The 18,999-nt window shown below is 41.7% G+C and overlaps 2 protein-coding genes across 4 annotated transcripts; both read right to left on the bottom strand.

The window, feature by feature from the left end:
• Positions 1–143: 143 nt before the first annotated feature.
• On the bottom strand, positions 144–16,991 carry LOC5515586 (vitamin K epoxide reductase complex subunit 1). Of its 2 annotated transcripts, none has more exons than XM_048724164.1 (4): positions 16,931–16,991; positions 3,169–3,350; positions 1,234–1,343; positions 144–472 (listed from the first exon to the last, which is right to left on the bottom strand). In XM_048724164.1, exons 2-4 carry the CDS (start codon positions 3,330–3,332, stop codon positions 288–290), a joined length of 459 nt encoding a protein of 152 aa, XP_048580121.1. In that variant the 5' UTR covers positions 3,333–3,350; positions 16,931–16,991; the 3' UTR covers positions 144–287. The 2 variants fall into 2 exon arrangements, with proteins under 2 accessions (XP_048580121.1, XP_048580120.1); XM_048724163.1 differs by lacking the exon at positions 16,931–16,991 and adding an exon at positions 3,581–3,843.
• LOC116619918 lies at positions 5,254–17,097 on the bottom strand. 2 transcript variants are annotated; one of them, XM_048724162.1, is made up of 15 exons: positions 16,973–17,097; positions 16,658–16,702; positions 13,992–14,152; positions 10,700–11,019; positions 8,857–9,044; positions 8,390–8,545; positions 8,036–8,127; positions 7,718–7,764; positions 7,418–7,528; positions 7,036–7,101; positions 6,785–6,895; positions 6,352–6,468; positions 6,233–6,257; positions 5,917–5,999; positions 5,254–5,625 (listed from the first exon to the last, which is right to left on the bottom strand). In XM_048724162.1, the coding sequence occupies exons 2-15, from the start codon at positions 16,682–16,684 to the stop codon at positions 5,573–5,575; spliced, it is 1,557 nt and encodes a 518-aa protein (XP_048580119.1). In that variant the 5' UTR covers positions 16,685–16,702; positions 16,973–17,097; the 3' UTR covers positions 5,254–5,572. The 2 variants fall into 2 exon arrangements, with proteins under 2 accessions (XP_048580119.1, XP_048580118.1); XM_048724161.1 differs by having other exon boundaries at positions 16,930–17,071.
• Between the last annotated feature and the right edge of the window lie 1,902 nt (positions 17,098–18,999).

The following is an 18,999-nucleotide window of genomic DNA, read 5'->3' as shown; positions in this document are numbered from 1 at the left end:
TAGAGAATTTGCAGAATGGGAAGTCACCAGGTTGAGAGATAAAGAGGGGAATGAAAAAGTGATCATTTTTTCAATTAGCCCCCACAACTTTGTATATACTGTATAAAGCTTACTTAAGGGTGATAGCTATAAACATAAGTATGTTCACTTTAATGTACTTTAATCTGTTATCATTTAATCATAAAATTTACAATCCATTACATTGTGATTCATGATAAATAACTAGGTTGTTACTATATATTATTATAATCTCTAAGTTTTAATTATTATAGCTGATAATGCTTTAATCATGATAGGACTCTTTGGTAGTTTAGGTAGAACAGAGTGCCATTTACGATGTAGGTAGCAATGCAGACAAGACAAATGTCCTTCAGAATAACAAACAAGATGTAGCCGAGATAGACAGAGCCAACACAGGACATGATGGAAGTTATCAGCAGAAGGGAGTTACACCATGATGAACCAACCATCCCTGAAACATCATACAGTGTACAACTAATTTTTTCCCTCAGTTTACAGAAAACACAAATGAGATATTTGCTATATTCATTGTTTTTTGTGGATGCAGAAAAGAGTTATTTTCAAATAAGGTCCCAGAATAAATTTTGTGACTTAAGGTTGACATTTTTCCTTTCTCTTGTTTTAAGCAGAAGTTGTGAAGGATAAAGCTGATGGTATGTACTCTAATTTGACATAAGCTAGCCAATCGATATTAAGATTATGTGGAAGTGTGGTGGAATAATATATAACATGTAAATTAATTAAACAAAGGATGACTAAGGTAAACACAATTATTGATTTTTCAAGTCTCAAACTCAAAAAAACATTCAGGATCAAATTAGAGCTATTGTCACACAATGTCTATGTGCCCCCAAAATAAGGCATTCAATAAAGCTCCCATAACTAGCTCTTAGACAGCATCATAATATCTATTTTTTTTAGATCTCCTTTATAAGTTTTTCAAGCTTGTTTATAGAAGACACCTTAACCTTGTGAGTTGAAATAACATTGCAATACCCTATTATTTAGAGAAAGGTGTTTTTTTTGCATGGAATAAGGAATTTAAAACCATGCATACTGAAATGACTGTACAAAATAGACACGTTTTTTTTTTTCAGGGAAAATAAGTGTTCTCACAATATTGCTATGCCATTCAACGTCACTACTAAACGGAAGCACAATGTAATTGCTATAAAGAGGTATCTGGAGGTAATTCATATCAGATTTACTTACCCAGACAGAGTTGAAAGAGGTAAAACACAATCCCAATAAGGCAATTGGGAAGATTCATAAAATGGTCTTTTCCAACAAGAAGTTCAACCAACCCAAAGCCTTTACTGTATCTAAAAGAGAGAAACTCATCTCACATATCTCTGAATCAGTTGACGGGAAAAAACCTGGTTTCTGGTACAGCAGTACTAGAACTTGACTGTATCTGTAAACTAAAAAAGGTACGGTATATCAACCTTTTTTGCGTGCTGTTGTTGCTGATTGAGGGTGGGGGGTAGGGGAGGAACGGATGGGATCCTGTGTTTGTTTTTCAAGCACTGCTCTTGCCCTCAGACCCTGTATAAGAATTATTTATCAGTTCCCAAATTTTGTCTGACTTTTTTTAGCTCAAACCCCTTAGGGCAGCTACATCTCCTTGGCCCGGGGGTAACCCACTTATTTTTGGGTAGGAGTGTGCCGCCGAGGTCTCTAAAACCTGACCCCATCAGAGGAGTAAGTACGCAGCTGCTTTGTCTCCTATTATCTTTGTTCTACAAAGGAGTTCTTTTGTCTCTATTCTTCTCGTTCTTTGTGTCGATGTGCGGATATTGTTCATTTGCCCAATTAAATTGCAGCTTGTAAGAGCTGCATACTGACCCCATCAGAGACCAAAAATCCTTGATTTTCATACCCTACCAGAGACCTACGGCTACAATTACATACCGTACCACAGACCTAAAGCTCAAAAGTATACCTTACCGTAGATCTTTAGCTAAAGATATACACCCTACGCCATACCATACCTGGGGCAAAGTGTATGCGCCATAACTTGGAACACATAACGACGAGAAGAAACAAGAACTTCGAATGTGTAGTAAAGGGATACCTTACTGTTCTTTCAACGCATGCGTGGGGGACGAGTTTAGTGTTTCAAGAAAAGTAGGTTCAAAAGGACGTGTTTAATGTTCACGGCGAAAGAGGTCAGCTTGGGCATCTCAAACGCGAGTTTGTTGCACCACTCTGGCCCATACATGAGAACTTGAAATGGTAAGTACAATAACACTGATTTAGAGAAGCTTTGTAGTTAGGCCAGAGTTATTTCCACTCAAAAACCATAATTGGTGTCTCAAATGTGGCAAAATGATTCAAGAGAAATATCGCTATGTTTAAGTCAAAACAAAGTTTGAAAACAACCCTGTTTATACGCGGATAGTACGATCATAGATACTAAGGGATACAATTCGAGTTTATAACCCAATATTTTTCGCAGTTTTGTGGTGGGAAACCCCTCTGACGATCCCAGGGAAGATGGAGTTTCGGTGGTGGAATAAACCTGCCTGTGAAATTACACGTTTCTCTCGCAATATTCCAAATGCAAGGCAGCTATGACGCGATATCAAATGGCTTGGTTTAGGTTGTGAAATCAACATTGCAGATGCTAGGATTGACGATGCAAACAACACCGACAAGCCTGATACTGATAACAAAGTGTGACTGGTATTAACACCTGTCAAACCACTGTAGCTTATGTGTACACAAACTGATAATTGACTCTCCAGTAATATTATCTACAAGGGTGGCCCAATAAGTGGTGTTAAGGCGGAAATTCACTGTCAATCAAATAGTCTTTAAATAAATTGTCTTTTTCGCTTTGCACAACTTTGCCCACTCTACCAGAGACCTAACAAGAAAAAAAAGATACCCTTCCACAGACCGACAAGCGAAAAAAAGATACCCTATCGTAGACCTCAAGAGCCCAAAAACCCTACCCTAAAGGGCAGCACAATACCCGTATACCAAATATGAGGAAGTACCCCCCCCCCCCATGGGCTCCTTGGTTGATGATGCCTGTATCTGCATCACATCATAAGGTTATGGCCATTGATGAATTATAAGTGATCATTATCACATTCATACATTATTTCATTTATGAGTAGGAATAGACAAAGAATATCTTACTTGGATGTGAGTACGCGTGAACAGCTCATGTTTTCGCCAATGTCACAGACTGCCTTATAATTCTTGTCCTTAGATTTTCTCATTTCCACATAGAGAGCGTATGCAGACACAAGAATTCCAGACAAACAGACGACGGAGTGCTCGGTTAATAGCCCCGCCAGCATTATGTGTGTCTATGGTAGCTGGAATGAAATTGTACACATTCAAAACACAAAGATCTCAGTTGCCATTTTACCCGAACGACAATGACAGAATGTTAATTTTCTTTCTCAGTTTGCCATTGATCATTTCCCATAAAGAAAATATCATACAAAGCCTGAGACAAACGGCAAAGTGGTTTGGTTAGTTTCTTTAGTGGCTTTTGCACTTTTAGATTCAACGAATAGTTACTTTAAACAAAAGTAACTTTACCCCCAAATTGACTGCGATTTGAGTACGTAGGTAGGAAGCTCACTTTGACGTGAATTCCAAGGCGAAGCGCGGCTGAAAAGTGTGGACAGCACGAAAACTAGCTAACACATACGTGTCCTATAGCATTACACACTTCCTCGATTCTCGCCTTGAGGCCTGAATGACCGGAGGCGGAAGAGCAAAGCGCTAAAAAGCGCAAACATCCCCCCATTCATAGCACTCGCACGCCATTCATCCCTTTCCCAGGGGCTTCTGGGTAATGTAGAAATGGTGACCGGGTATCGCCCGGGAGCATGTGCGGCCCATCATGCGCCCCGGGAGGGATGATGCAACAAGACTCTAGCTCCTCGTGCAGTCGAAACGACGCGATGTGAAAGATTCCCACAATATATATCCGGAGAGGCGCTAGATACACGAATGCAGTAGCAGGAAACATAATGAGCCTAGCCTGCTTGCAGGCGGTACTCGGTGTTATCATCGCGGAAAAGCCACTCCGTTCGGGAGCGGGCGCCATCATGTATTTTAACCCGCGTGGATCCTGGGGGCCGAGCGCAAGAATGGCCCCTCCCGTGAGAGTACCTTATTCTTCTTCATTTTCGCGAAAATTTTCTCAGAACATTTCGCTGGTCAGTTCGCGTTCGCGATTTTTTTAAAATAAGGCCTAGATTTAACGGCGTGTCAGGGTCGCATCATCGTGCCGCTCTAGAAAAGTTCGACAGATAATGCGACGTTACCGCGCCGTTTATTGCGCACGAAATTGAATTAATGAGGAGGTCGCACCAACTTTCTGGCGCGAGTGGGCTAGTCGGATAATGCAACTATGGTACGGCGAGGGATTAAACGATGCTCCAAGGTCGCACCAGTCATAACGATTAAATTATGCAGATTAGTTTATAATCAATGCAAATCGTTTTAGTTGAACAAAAATACAAAAAGAAGCTACCCGTGCAGAGTATTATTGACTTCCCCCCTTCTTCGCGCATGCGCCCAATTGACAGTAACCCCCCTGACACCCTGTATGTAGCCTGAAAGCCCGTATGTATTCCCCTTGCCTCCCACTTTTTGGGCAATGTGAAAATGGCGGGGTTTCGGAAACCATTACCTGAGTACTCGACGGGTCGGGTACAGATGTGCAGCTCTTGTTTCGGGGACACAAAATACGTGCATTTCATGCGAAATACCGTTTTGTAATTAAAAAAAAGAAGACGCAGCAGGAGTCGTCGCCTTTTCTTTATCCAATCTATTGCGTCATGTAATAAATTTATTCCTATAAGACCATATTGCTCTGACCAAGAAGGCTTTTCTAGTCATTTCTAGTCTTCGTGTTCTGTCCTCCATTTTAGCGTCATAAACCAAAGCAGCATGTATTTTGTTCCTAATGACTATATTGTTACACTCCATACCCATGGAGATAACAAACAAAATGATCGACGTTTATTGTAGAGCCGCTCTATGATCGAACCTCTACCGAGCTAGAACGGTGCGACTTTGACACGCCGTTTAATCTAGGCCTAAGTACGCGCACAAGTAGTACATCTTTTTGGCAAAAAGTGAAAAAAAGCTTCATAGTGATCTGTTACAGGTTCGCGCCAAATTTTAAATCGCAACATATAATCATTTCGAAAATTACACATAAATTGGTCTAAAAGTCTAGTATTTATCAAAAACAACAAGTATGATCTATATGCCCTTTATTTCATTAACTAAATGACTATTTACTGAGTATAAAACTATAAAACGGACGATATAATATATAATATTTACTAATCATTTTGGCTTTTACCAATTATAAAATAAATTTAAAACTTATAAACCATGACATTACCATTGTGGTAGTGTGCTTCCTGGTTATCAAGCTCAATTGAGACCACTGTCTAATATGTACAGTAGTACAAGAAAGAAGACAAGGGTATCTACAGGTTATCAAGCTCAAGTGAGACCACTGTCTAATATGTACAGTAGTACAACAAGACAAGCAAGGAGACAAGGGTATCTACAGGTTATTAAGCTCAAGTGAGACCATTGTATCCAGCTCTGCGATGGCTCCTGAAAACAAGAATATCTTATTTGAATTCATCCATTACTTCCAATGATTTCTATAAATGACATACTGGCACATACAGTAATATGAAGTAGAAATGCTTCGTGGGTAAAGAGATCTGTTCTGCAATATGAGACCAGAGACCATCCAAATAGAAATAATTTAAAAAATATATAATTGAGATTATATCTCTCTAGTTTGACTTTTCCATCTCTTTCCCCGGACAAAAGAGAGCTTCCCTTACTTTATTGGGCTGAGTAACATCTTCATGGTATGCCTACTATTTATCCAAATACCTTCTATCTTGGCCATCTCATCCAAAGTTTTGAACACATCTGTCTTGACTTGGAGGACTGTTGAGGAGGTTGGGGCCTCGTACCTGGAGAGTGCACCGTTAAACATATTCAGTGAGACAGAAAACTGGGAGGCGTAAATAGTAACATGGAAAGGCATGGAGACGTCAATGGGAATTTACTGTTGTTAGTGCTGATAACGGGAATATAGATGAGGGCATGCAGGATAGGTTGAGGAGGTGTATAAGAGGTGCATATTTATAATAACTTTGTTTAAACTCTAAGGGGTAATGTGTTCTGCATTGACTAAGAAACTTGCCTTTTCCTCTCTGGGCTTTCAATAACTAAAGATAAAGAAAATGAAGACATCAATATTTCATCTCTAACATAGCAAACAAAGTGTCTGACTTCAGCTTGTGCCGCCATTAATCAACTTGCCTGGAGGTGGATAGAGAGATGGCTCAAGTGAGGATAAAAGCCGCTCCAGCTGCAAAAGCTCATGCTCTGCGGCTTCGGATTCTAAACCAATGTCATCATCATCATCATCGTTGTCATCTTAAAATGAGTATAGTATTACTTTATAGATATATCATATCATATATCAATTTACATTGTTTTTCATAAAAGCTCTTTTCGATCTATTCAACTAGACTATCACAAATAATATAACATTAGTAATATAATTATGATGTTAAAAACGTTCGAAGAAACAGCAAGTCAAGTTTATTATGTTTGATTTAAACTCCCCAAGGGAATTTGAAATTCTCACCTTTTCAGGAAGTTTATTCCATACATAAGGCCCCTGATAGCTAAAAGGTTCTTATCTTGGAGCGAAATTGTCAAAAAGGGATGTTGCAATAGTAATAGATACCTGAGAAGAGAGTAGCAGTTTGTGCAAGTGGGGTGTCAGGGTTTGAGCTTGGTACAAGCCCTCCAGGAGGACTCCCAGCAATCGTAGTACTTGGGCAGATCTGACTCTGAACTAAAGATAAAAAAGAATGAGTGTTTGTTTCTCTACATAGGAATTAAGAAGTCAACTACATAATGTGTAATAACTACATTCAAAAGTGCAAGTTTCAATAAATATCTATATATTTACCATCTTCTGTGATAAGTCTATACCATCTTCTGTGATAAGTCTATGTATTGGCTGTCTTGTCTGTCTAACTTCTGGGACCTTTTGTTCACCTGCCAATAGCAAAGGTTAGTGGTCAGAAAACTTGAGGTATATGCTACGTACATAGGCATATGCTACATAGCAAAACTGTGTTAAACTTAAGATTTGGAAAACCCAAATTGCATAATAAAATGCAAATTATATTCAAATTGCTAATTTTTTTTCTTACTTTAAGTTGGAAAATTGCAAAATAATTTTCAGTATTTATTTCAGTATTACTGAAAGCAGTTGTTGCCTTGAAAGAAATGCCTCAAATCTATTGAATGTCCTTGCAAATTAGGTATTAAAAATGTATAGTAAAAGATGATGTATATTATTTAAACTGACCTTCACTACCAGAAAGACAGTCATCTTCCCTGTCATTTTGGGTGATGCAGCTGTTGTCGTCCCTTTCATTCCGGATGGTGTGTGATGAATTGACTACAACATTCTCAGCAACTGAAATATCACAGTAAAAGATTCACTACTGGCAAAATATATAATTATAGGCAAGAGGATTTTAAACGATTGAGACAAGGTATGGTCACAAATCTGATTATAAATCCAGCTGCACATTCTTTGAAAAAATATTACTATCTTCTCACACAATCACTAATTAAAATATAAAAACAATAACAATATCCTTACCTGGTGATGGTGGACCTTTGATGAACATTTCATATGGTAGCAAATGCCTAAAGAAAACAAAGGAAATTATATTCCCTAGCCCCCAGCCAGCATTTTAAGTAGTGTGTGTGTGTGAGGGGGGGGGGGGGACTGTTAAGTGGGGTGATGCATGAATCCTGGAGCCACCAGAACCATTCCTGGCTATAGGCCTGATAACTTCCTGCGCAGAGCTTTCTTTGTTGCTTCGTTCCCTTCCTCTGCACAGAAGGGTTTAGGCCTGAATCTAATAAAGAATGAGGTAGTCACAAGACTTTGCCTATGGGTGCATATTCACAATACCTGAGGTAAAAGAGTCGGATAGTCCTGCCCATTGGTGTCCCAGAAGATACTAGATGAGAGTAGATTTCATTCCACTTATTATCTTTACACACCTTTAACAGATAAACCACCACTGGTTAGAACCTGTTATTAAGCAGTAACTCGGATCATAAGAGAGCCTACTGTCACAAATAGAAAGTAGAAAGTCAGAGTTCTTATTTGAGAAAGATACACTAGATCTAATCATTTATGTCGTTAACTACTTTTTGTTTCTCTCAAGCTAATTAGCCCTTTTCCCATACTCAAAATAATAATTAAATTTACTTGCCACAAAAGGCACTTTTTGAATATTAACTAAGTACATGTGTCTCATACCGACTCAAACCCTCCCCTGGACTGGACGGCCTTGAAGAGGTCATGTAATCTGACTTGCTGGCCCCTCCACATGGGTGTCTTGGGAAGTGGAAGGCCTCTTTGACGCATCACCGCGGTTACTGTTGACATGAATTCTTCGTCAGGATCACTTGTATGCTGGAATATTAATGCGAGACAAAGGACTCAGACGAGAATGCATTTTTTGAACAACTCTTGCAATGCAATAAAAAAGACGAAGCATTGTTTGAAAAATTTTAATCATTGTCATACTTAGCAGTATTTATGTTTTCAACAAAGTTCACTTCATTTCAAGCAATTTTTGTTTGGAAAATTAGAAGGGCAGAAAGCTTATTGGCATGGTTCACATGCCTGATAGGGAAGTTCTTGTTATAACAATGAGTATCTAAGGGTAGCAACTAAGTGTGCTACTTATACTAGTACAACAATATACTATAACAATCATTTACTATTTTATCTGCTTCAGATTGTGTTCTTTGTTTCTTCATTTTGTGATGGCGAGGGTTGATATCTGGCTTAGTCTTTGCCACAGCTTGAATGATCCTTTCATCATATGATGCAGAATTTTCACATATTGATTTGGTTAATATCGGTGATGAACATCTATCAGAAGATTTATTGTTCTTCACCTTTCCATCTACAATTTGCAAAGAGACTATCTGAGTCAGAAGTACATGCTCAACGGGAGATATTGTTGAGGATAGGAGAGGCTATATGTTTAGCAGGGGATGAATTGTTTGGGTGATGAATTATCATTAAATAGAAATTGTGATTGTTATGGTTCGTTATGGGGATTTGTAAGGGTAAAGAATGCTTCGGGGTGATTGGTAAGGGTTTAGGGCATGTTATGGGATGATTGATATGGGTGGGATTATGTAATATGGTGGTGATAGATATGGGTGGGTATACCATTACATAATCCCACCCATATCAATCACCATCTTTCCATACCCTACCCATATCAACCACTCTCTTTCCATACCCCACCCATATCAACCACTCTCTTTCCAAACCCCACCCATATCGATCACCCTCTTTCCATACCCCACCCATATCGATCACCCTCTTTCCATACCCCACCCATATCAATCACTCTCTTTCCATACCCTACCCATATCAATCACTCTCTTTCCATACCCCACCCATATCAACCACTCTCTTTCCATACCCCACCCATATCAACCACTCTCTTTCCATACCCCACCCATATCAATCACTCTCTTTCCATACCCCACCCATATCAATCACCCTCTTTCCATACCCCACCCATATCAATCACTCTCTTTCCATACCCCACCCATATCAATCACTCTCTTTCCATACCCCACCCATATCAATCACCCTCTTTCCATACCCCACCCATATCAATCACTCTCTTTCCATACCCCACCCATATCAACCACTCTCTTTCCATACCCCACCCATATCAACCACTCTCTTTCCATACCCCACCCATATCAATCACTCTCTTTCCATACCCCACCCATATCAATCACCCTCTTTCCATACCCCACCCATATCAATCACTCTCTTTCCATACCCCACCCATATCAATCACTCTCTTTCCATACCCCACCCATATCAATCACCCTCTTTCCATACCCCACCCATATCAATCACCATCTTTCCATACCCAACCCATATCAATCACCATCTTTCCATACCCCACCCATATCAATCAACCTCTTTCCATACCCCACCCATATCAATCACCCTCTTTCCATACCCCACCCATATCAATCACTCTTTTTCCATACCCCACCCATATCAATCACTCTTTTTCCATACCCCACCCATATCAATCACCCTCTTTCCATACCCCACCCATATTAATCACTCTCTTTCCATACCCCACCCATATCAATCACCCTCTTTCCATACCCCACCCATATCAATCACTCATTTTCCATACCCCACCCATATGAATCACTCTCTTTCCATACCCCACCCATATCAATCACTCTCTTTCTATACCCCACCCATATCAATCACTCTCTTTCCATACCCCACCCATATCAATCACCCTCTTTCCATACCCCACCCATATCAATCACTCTTTTTCCATACCCCACCCATATCAATCACTCTCTTTCCAAACCCCACCCATATCAATCACCCTCTTTCCATACCCCACCCATATCGATCACCCTCTTTCCATACCCCACCCATATCAATCACTCTTTTTCCACACCCCACCCATATCAATTCCTATAGGACTAGGTTTCCTACAGTATATCAATTCCAGAAGAATGTTGCATTATACAGCTAGGTGCAAGTTTACTTTTCACTAACCGTCCTTTATTCCTTTAAATTTGAAATGGTTTGACACTTGTAACCGTCGTTTGGTTGTCAAGGGCAATATTCTTCTTGCTTCATCAAGAGAGGACTGATAGAATGCCTGAAGCTTAGCAGCCGACCTATTTCTGAGAGGTATTGCTTTCTCTTCCTCTGAGACGGAGTTGTACGGGTGTACAGCATTGGGGCGAAGCCACGCCCTGGAGTGCTGTTCCCCTAGGAATTCTACATGGTACTGCATAGGCTCATGCTCTTTTTCAAGGAGTGCATCATAATACTCTCCACATGTTGGGTCAGGTGTTAATAGGCCTGGCCACCTGCAAACATAGTTCAGATGACTTATTAAATACACTTGTATGTGGTATAATAACACTTCTCCATTTAAATCTGTACTTCTCCACTTAAAACTGTACTTTTGAAATCCAGACCACAGGGTCAGGGTCTAAGCCAATCAGATTAGAGCATTTTAATCATCTATTCTGGTTTCGGGATATATGGAGAATAAGCCAATCATATGAGGTCTCGTGGAGTTGCTATTTTGGGGGGTCAGGATATCCTGACAACGAGCCAATCATACCAGGTATCGTTATCAGTGTGCTAGGTATCATCTGTCATTACATGTAATTGAAAATCAAAGGTCAAATCTACAGACACAATTATGGCTCTGCATGAAAAGGTCGTATTTTTCTTTCAAACAAACTGTGTAGGCCAATTTTCGTAGTTTTCATTTTGTCAACAATCTATAAAAGGCTGCAGTCATATATGCATACTGGAAGAGAGAAATATTCTACTGATAATGTCTAGCTTAGCAGACTGGCTAAGCTTTCAAAATTCACTTGCACGTAAAATCATGCTGAGCTTTGCTTTTGGTCAAATGCTACCTAATCAGACTCGAACATGACACTAGAGCCTGCAAATGTCCCTTCTGGCGCGTGATTCCCGAAATCAAGAAAAATCTAAAGGACTCTATTCCTTATTCCGAGTCCGACTTGAGCAGAGCTGTACAAGCAGGAACATCCCGACTTTGCGTGTGCTTCTCTAGGACGGGCTAATCGAGCAGAGCTGTTCTGTACGCACTAGCAGGAACATTCGAACTAACTCGGGATATCCCGACTTTGTGTGTGCTTCTCTGGGAAAGGTTAATTGAGCAGAGCTGTTCTGTACGCACTAGCAGGAACATTCGAACTAACTCGGGATATCCCGACTTTGCGTGTGCTTCTCTGGGAAAGGTTAATTGAGCAGAGCTGTGTTGTACGCACTAGCAGGAACATTTGAGCTAACTCGGGATATCCCGACTTTGCGTGTGCTTCTCTAGGACGGGCTAATTGAGCAGAGCTGTTCTGAATGCACTAGCAGGAACATTTGAACTAGCTCGGGATATCCCGACTTTGCGTGTGCTTCTCTAGGACGGGCTAATTGAGCAGAGCTGTTCTGTACGCACTAGCAGGAACCTTCGAACTAACTCGGGATATCCCGACTTTGTGTGTGCTTCTCTAGGACAGGTTGATTGAGCAGAGCTGTTCTGAATGCACTAGTTAGAACATTCGAACTAATTTGGGATATCCTGACTTCGCATATGCTTCTCTAGGACGGGCTAATTGAGCAGAGCTGTTCTGTACGCACTAGCAGGAACATTTGAACTAACTCGGGATATCCCGACTTTGCGTTTGCTTCTCAAGGACAGATTAATTGAGCAGCTGTGTTGTCAGAACTATAAGGAACATTCAAACTAACTCGGGGTATCCCAATTATGCGTGATATGTTTCACTAAACATGTAAGTGAATTTTGAAAGCTTCAAATTGGGCCAAAAGGGTCTAGTTGCTCATAAGACCCTTTAGACGGTGATCCAAGAAACAAGTATTTGTGCTTCAGAAGTCATAGAGTGTGTTACGTGTATTTTGATAACATTTAAATTTTTCGGATTGTTTGAGCGTACACGAATGCACCACGGGACGCCGACAATCAAATGGCTTATCGGAATATCGCCTTTGTTTCACGTAGGATGAGTTCGTTTGAAGTCTGTGCAATACTAGCAGTGTTTCACGTAGGATGAGTTCGTTTGAAGTCTGTGCAATACTAGCAGTGTTTCACGTAGGATGAGTTCGTTTGAAGTCTGTGCAATACTAGCAGTGTTTCACGTAGGATGAGTTTGTTTGAAGTCTGTGCAATACTAGCAGTGTTTGTGACATTGACCTTTCCGGTCCGCTGAGAATGACGTTATCAGTAGTTTATTTCTTAGTTCTAGTATGCATGAATATCCTAAAATTTCCTTTGTATAATTTGTTACCAAAGTAAAAAGTATGATAAATTGACTAACACAGTTTATTTGGAGGAAAAAATTCGACCTTCTCGTGCAGCATCATATAGTGTAAAATTTATCTTTGATTTTCAAGATCATGTAATGACAGATGATACCCAGCACACTGATAACGATACCCGGTATGATTGGCTCGTTCTCGGGATATCCTGACCCCCCCAAAATAGCAACTCCATGAGACCTCATATGATTGGCTTATTCTCCATATATCCCGAGTCCAGAAAAGACGATAAAACTGCTCTAATCTGATTGGCTTAGACTCGAGATATCCTGACCCTGTGGTCTGGATTTTAAAAGTACAGTTTTAAATGGAGAAGTGTTAATATAAAAACTAGGTGGTCTAAAAAATGTAGCACAAGCAGGGAAAACAACAACAAAATTATACATAACATTATTAACAGAATAACAGAGCACTAGAACTATATATATGATGCATGGAATTGGATGACAAAATATAGCATAGTTCCCTTAAAAGACATTTTAAAGTGCACATCATTTTTTTCAACAATTCATCAAGCATGTCCTTTAAATCTTTGCAAAACAAAGTGTGAAAACTAGATAAAATATAATAACCAAATTTGACATAGGCAAAATAGCTTATACACTTTTTCTGGAGTCTTTCTAAGTGATGTGGCTCAAGGGGAGCCTAGGTGGCGCAGTTGGCATAGCAACGCTCTGTACTGCCTTTCACCACTGGGTCCCAGGTTTGATTCCAGGATCTTACATGGGTTGAGCTAGTTAGTCTTGCTTGGCTCAAAAAATCAACAATTTTGACCTTAGCTGTGATCTCTGGTCTGACATGAGTTGTATTGCAGCTAAGGTGCCTTCCTAAGCCCTCAACTTGACTACATCTGAATCTATCTCTAATTTAGCATTAATTCCAGCTGCAAAGAGAATGAATAGCTTCCCCAATCTCATGATTCGTTATAATGATAAAGTAACATGATTAGATGGTGGAAGAAAATACTTACAAAGGATATCCAGGCAGTTTAGCCATCACCACTTCCCCCAGAGGCAATAAACTGTACACGTACTTCATTTCTTTGGAGAGTTTGGCTTTTTTCTCAGGTACAGAGCAATTGTTGTAGGACTCATCCCTGTTCATCCAGCAATACCACGAGCCTTCTCCCACCTGTAAACAGCAAACACCTTCTTACCACAATAACAAAACAAGACAGTGGTTGGGACTTGGTACATACCCTTTTCTGGGTGAAAATTCCGAGTAAACGTATACAAGCAGGTGATAACATTTGATGCAACTCAAAAGGAGTTCTTCTTTCACCATTGTAGCAGTACTGTCCACACTAACCTGGTCAGCTCATGAGTACCGTGCACACTAACCTGGTCAGCTCATCAGTACTGCACACACTAACCTGGTCAGCTCATGAGTACCGTGCACACTAACCTGGTCAGCCCATCAGTACCGTGCACACTAACCTGGTCAGCTCATCAGTACCGTGCACACTAACCTGGTCAGTTCATCAGTACTGCGCACACTAACCTGGTCAGCTTATCAGTACTGCACACACTAACCTGGTCAGCTTATCAGTACTGCGCACACTAACCTGGTCAGCTCATCAGTACTGTGCACACTAACCTGGTCAGCTTATCAGTACTGCACACACTAACCTGGTCAGCTCATCAGTACTATGCACACTAACCTGGTCAGCTTATCAGTACTGCGCACACTAACCTGGTCAGCTTATCAGTACTGTCCACACTAACCTGGTCAGCTTATCAGTACTGCGCACACTAACCTGGTCAGTTCATCAGTACTGCACACACTAACCTGGTCAGCTCATCAGTACTATGCACACTAACCTGGTCAGCTCATCAGTACTGCACACACTAACCTGGTCAGCTCATGAGTACTGTGCACACTAACCTGGTCAGCTCATGAGTACCGTGCACACTAACCTGGTCAGCTCATGAGTACCGTGCACACTAACCTGGTCAGCTCATGAGTACCGTGCACACTAACCTGGTCAGTTCATCAGTACTATGCACACTAACCTGGTCAGCTCATCAGTACTGCACACACTAACCTGGTCAGCTCATCAGTACTATGCACACTAACCTGGTCAGCTTATCAGTACTGCGCACACTAACCTGGTCAGCTCATGAGTACCGTGCACACTAACCTGGTCAGTTCATCAGTACTATGCACACTAACCTGGTCAGCTCATCAGTACTGCACACACTAACCTGGTCAGCTCATCAGTACTATGCACACTAACCTGGTCAGCTTATCAGTACTGCGCACACTAACCTGGTCAGCTCATCAGTACTGCACACACTAACCTGGTCAGCTCATGAGTACTATGCACACTAACCTGGTCAGCTCATCAGTACTATGCACACTAACCTGGTCAGCTCATCAGTACTGCACACACTAACCTGGTCAGCTCATGAGTACCGTGCACACTAACCTGGTCAGTTCATCAGTACTATGCACACTAACCTGGTCAGCTCATCAGTACTGCACACACTAACCTGGTCAGTTCATCAGTACCGTGCACACTAACCTGGTCAGCTTATCAGTACTGCGCACACTAACCTGGTCAGCTTATCAGTACTGTGCACACTAACCTGGTCAGCTTATCAGTACTGCGCACACTAACCTGGTCAGCTCATCAGTACTGCACACACTAACCTGGTCAGCTCATCAGTACTATGCACACTAACCTGGTCAGCTCATCAGTACTGTCCACAGTAACCTGGTCAGCTCATCAGTACCGTGCACACTAACCTGGTCAGTTCATCGGTACTGCACACACTAACCTGGTCAGCTTATCAGTACTGTCCACAGTAACCTGGTCAGCTCATCAGTACTGTGCACACTAACCTGGTCAGCTCATCAGTACTGTCCACACTAACCTGGTCAGCTCATCAGTACTGCACACACTAACCTGGTCAGCTTATCAGTACTGCGCACACTAACCTGGTCAGCTCATCAGTACTGTACACACTAACCTGGTCAGCTCATCAGTACTGCGCACACTAACCTGGTCAGCTCATCAGTACTGCGCACACTAACCTGGTCAGCTTATCAGTACTGTCCACACTAACCTGGTCAGCTTATCAGTACTGTCCACACTAACCTGGTCAGCTCATCAGTACCGTGCACACTAACCTGGTCAGCTCATCAGTAATGTGCACACTAACCTGGTCAGTTTATCAGTACTGTGCACACTAACCTGGTCAGTTCATCAGTACCGTGCACACTAACCTGGTCAGCTCATCAGTACCGTGCACACTAACCTGGTCAGTTCATCAGTACTGCGCACACTAACCTGGTCAGTTCATCAGTACTGCGCACACTAACCTGGTCAGCTCATCAGTACTGCGCACACTTACATGGTCAGTTTATCAGTACTGTCCACACTAACCTGGTCAGCTTATCAGTACCGTGCACACTAACCTGGTCAGCTCATCAGTACTGCACACACTAACCTGGTCAGTACCGTGCACACTAACCTGGTCAGTTCATCAGTACTGTGCACACTAACCTGGTCAGCTCATCAGTACCGTGCACACTAACCTGGTCAGTTCATCAGTACCGTGCACACTAACCTGGTCAGCTCATCAGTACCGTGCACACTAACCTGGTCAGCTCATCAGTACTGCGCACACTAACCTGGTCGGTTAATAGCCCCGCCAGCATTATGTGTGTCTATGGTAGCTGGAATGAAATTGTACACATTCAAAACACAAAGATTTCAGTTGCCATTTTACCCGACGACAATGACAGAATTTTAATTTTCTTTCTCAGTTTGCCATTGATCATTTCCCATAAAGAAAATATCATACAAAGCCTGAGACAAACGGCAAAGTGTTAGGTTAGTTTCTTTAGTGGCTTTTGCACTTTTAGATTCAACGAATAGTTACTTTAAATATAAGTAACTTTACCCCCAAATTGACTGCGATTTGAGTACGTAGGTAGGAAGCTCACTTTGACGTGAATTCCAAGGCGAAGCGCGGCTGAAAAGTGTGGACAGCACGAAAACTAGCTAACACATACGTGTCCTATAGAATTACACACTTCCTCGATTCTCGCCTTGAGGCCTGAATGACCGGAGGCGGAAGAGCAAAGCGCTAAAAAGCGCAAACATCCCCATTCATAGCACTCGCACGCCATTTAATCCCTTTCCCAGGGGCTTCTGGGTAATGTAGAAAATACAGTCTGCCGATTGAATCACAGGCAGCCCAAGGCTGGAAATAAAAATTCAGATATTGTAATATTGTATTTTAGTCTTCATTTATTTTATCTTACTGTAAGAGATAGAATGCTCATAGAGCCAATTTGAAGCCCGCTACAAGTTGTCGTATAAGGGAGCGTGCATGCCGCACGGCATCCTGGGATAGGTGACTGCGTGTCGAACTTGAAGGATTTCCAGACCGACGGGGTCGATCATTTACAAACTTCCCTGGGAATCAATCACCAGTGCAAAATGCGTATACCTAATAAATAACAGTACAGTAATTCACCCCCACTGGGGAAACCGGCTAACAATGCCTCAAGACCATGTATTGATGGAACACAAGGTGAACTAGTGAGTCCTGAGTGAGGCGGTGGTGACCGGGTATCGCCCGCGAGCATGTGCGGCCCATCTGATGCCGATTTATCTTCGCCCCGAGAGGGATGATGCAACAAGACTCTAGCTCCTCGTGCAGTCGAAAGGACGCGATGTGAAAGATTCCCACAATATATATCCGGAGAGGCGCTAGATAGACTTGCAGGCGGTACTCGGTGTTATCGTCGCGGAAAAGCCAATCCGTTCTGGAGCGGGCGCCATCATGTATTTTAACCCGCGTGGATCCTGGGGGCCGAGCGCAAGAATGGCCTCTCCCGTGAGAATACCTTATTCTTCTTTATTTTCGCGAAAATTTTCTCAGAACATTTCGCTGGTCAGTTCGCGATTTTTTTTAAATCGCTAAGGCCTAGATTTAACGGCGTGCCAGGGTCGCATCATCGTGCCGCTCTAGAAAAGTTCGACAGATAATGCGACGTTAGCGCGCCGTTTATTGCGCACGAAATTGAATTAATGAGGTCGCACCAACTTTCTGGCTAGTCGGATAATGCGACTATGGTACGGCGAGGGATTAAACGGTGCTCCAAGGTCGCACCAGTCATAACGATTACATTATGCAGATTAGTTTATAATCAATGCAAATCGTTTTGGTTGAACAAAAATAAAAATAAGGAGCTACCCGTGCAGAGTATTATTGACTCCACCCGTTCTTCGCGCATGCGCCCAATTGACAATAACTCCCCCGAGACCCCGTATGTAGCCTGAGACCCCGTATGTAGCCCCCTTGCCTCGCACTTTTCAGGCAATAGTGAAAATGGCGGGGTTTCGGAAACCATTACCTGAGTACTCGACGGGTCGGGTACAGATGTGCAGCTCTTGTTTCGGGGACACAAAATACGTGCATTTCATGCGAAATGCCGTTTTGTAATTAAAAAAAAAAGACGCAGCAGGAGTCGTCGCCTTTTCTTTATCCAATCTATTGCGTCATGTAATAAATTTATTCCTATTAGACCATATTGCTCTGACCAAGAAGGCTTTTCTAGTCATTTCTAGTCTTCACGTTTTGTCCTCCATTTTAGCGTCATAAGACAAAGCAGCATGTATTTTGTGCCTAATGACTATATTGTTACACTCCATACCCATGGGTGTTAACAAACAAAAAGTTCCACGTTTATTGTAGAGCCGCTCTATGATCGAACCTCTACCGAGCCAGAACGGTGCGACTCTGGCACGCCGTTTAATCTAGGCCTAAGTACGCGCACAAGTAGTACTTGAAGGAAAACAGAAATTTACAATAATAACCCAGTTACAGAACGTTACCTGGATTCCATCTTTTTCGCAAAAAGTGAAAGAAGCTTTATAGTGATCTGTTACAGGTTCGCGCCAAATTTTAAATCGCAACATATAATCATTTCGAAAATTACACATAAATTGGTCTAAAAGTCTA

This window comes from Nematostella vectensis, chromosome 2 (genome assembly GCF_932526225.1).
Source record: "Nematostella vectensis chromosome 2, jaNemVect1.1, whole genome shotgun sequence".
Classification (NCBI taxonomy): domain Eukaryota; kingdom Metazoa; phylum Cnidaria; class Anthozoa; order Actiniaria; family Edwardsiidae; genus Nematostella; species Nematostella vectensis.
Note: the sequence above shows the minus strand (reverse complement) of the source record. Positions and strands in the feature narration are given on the sequence as shown.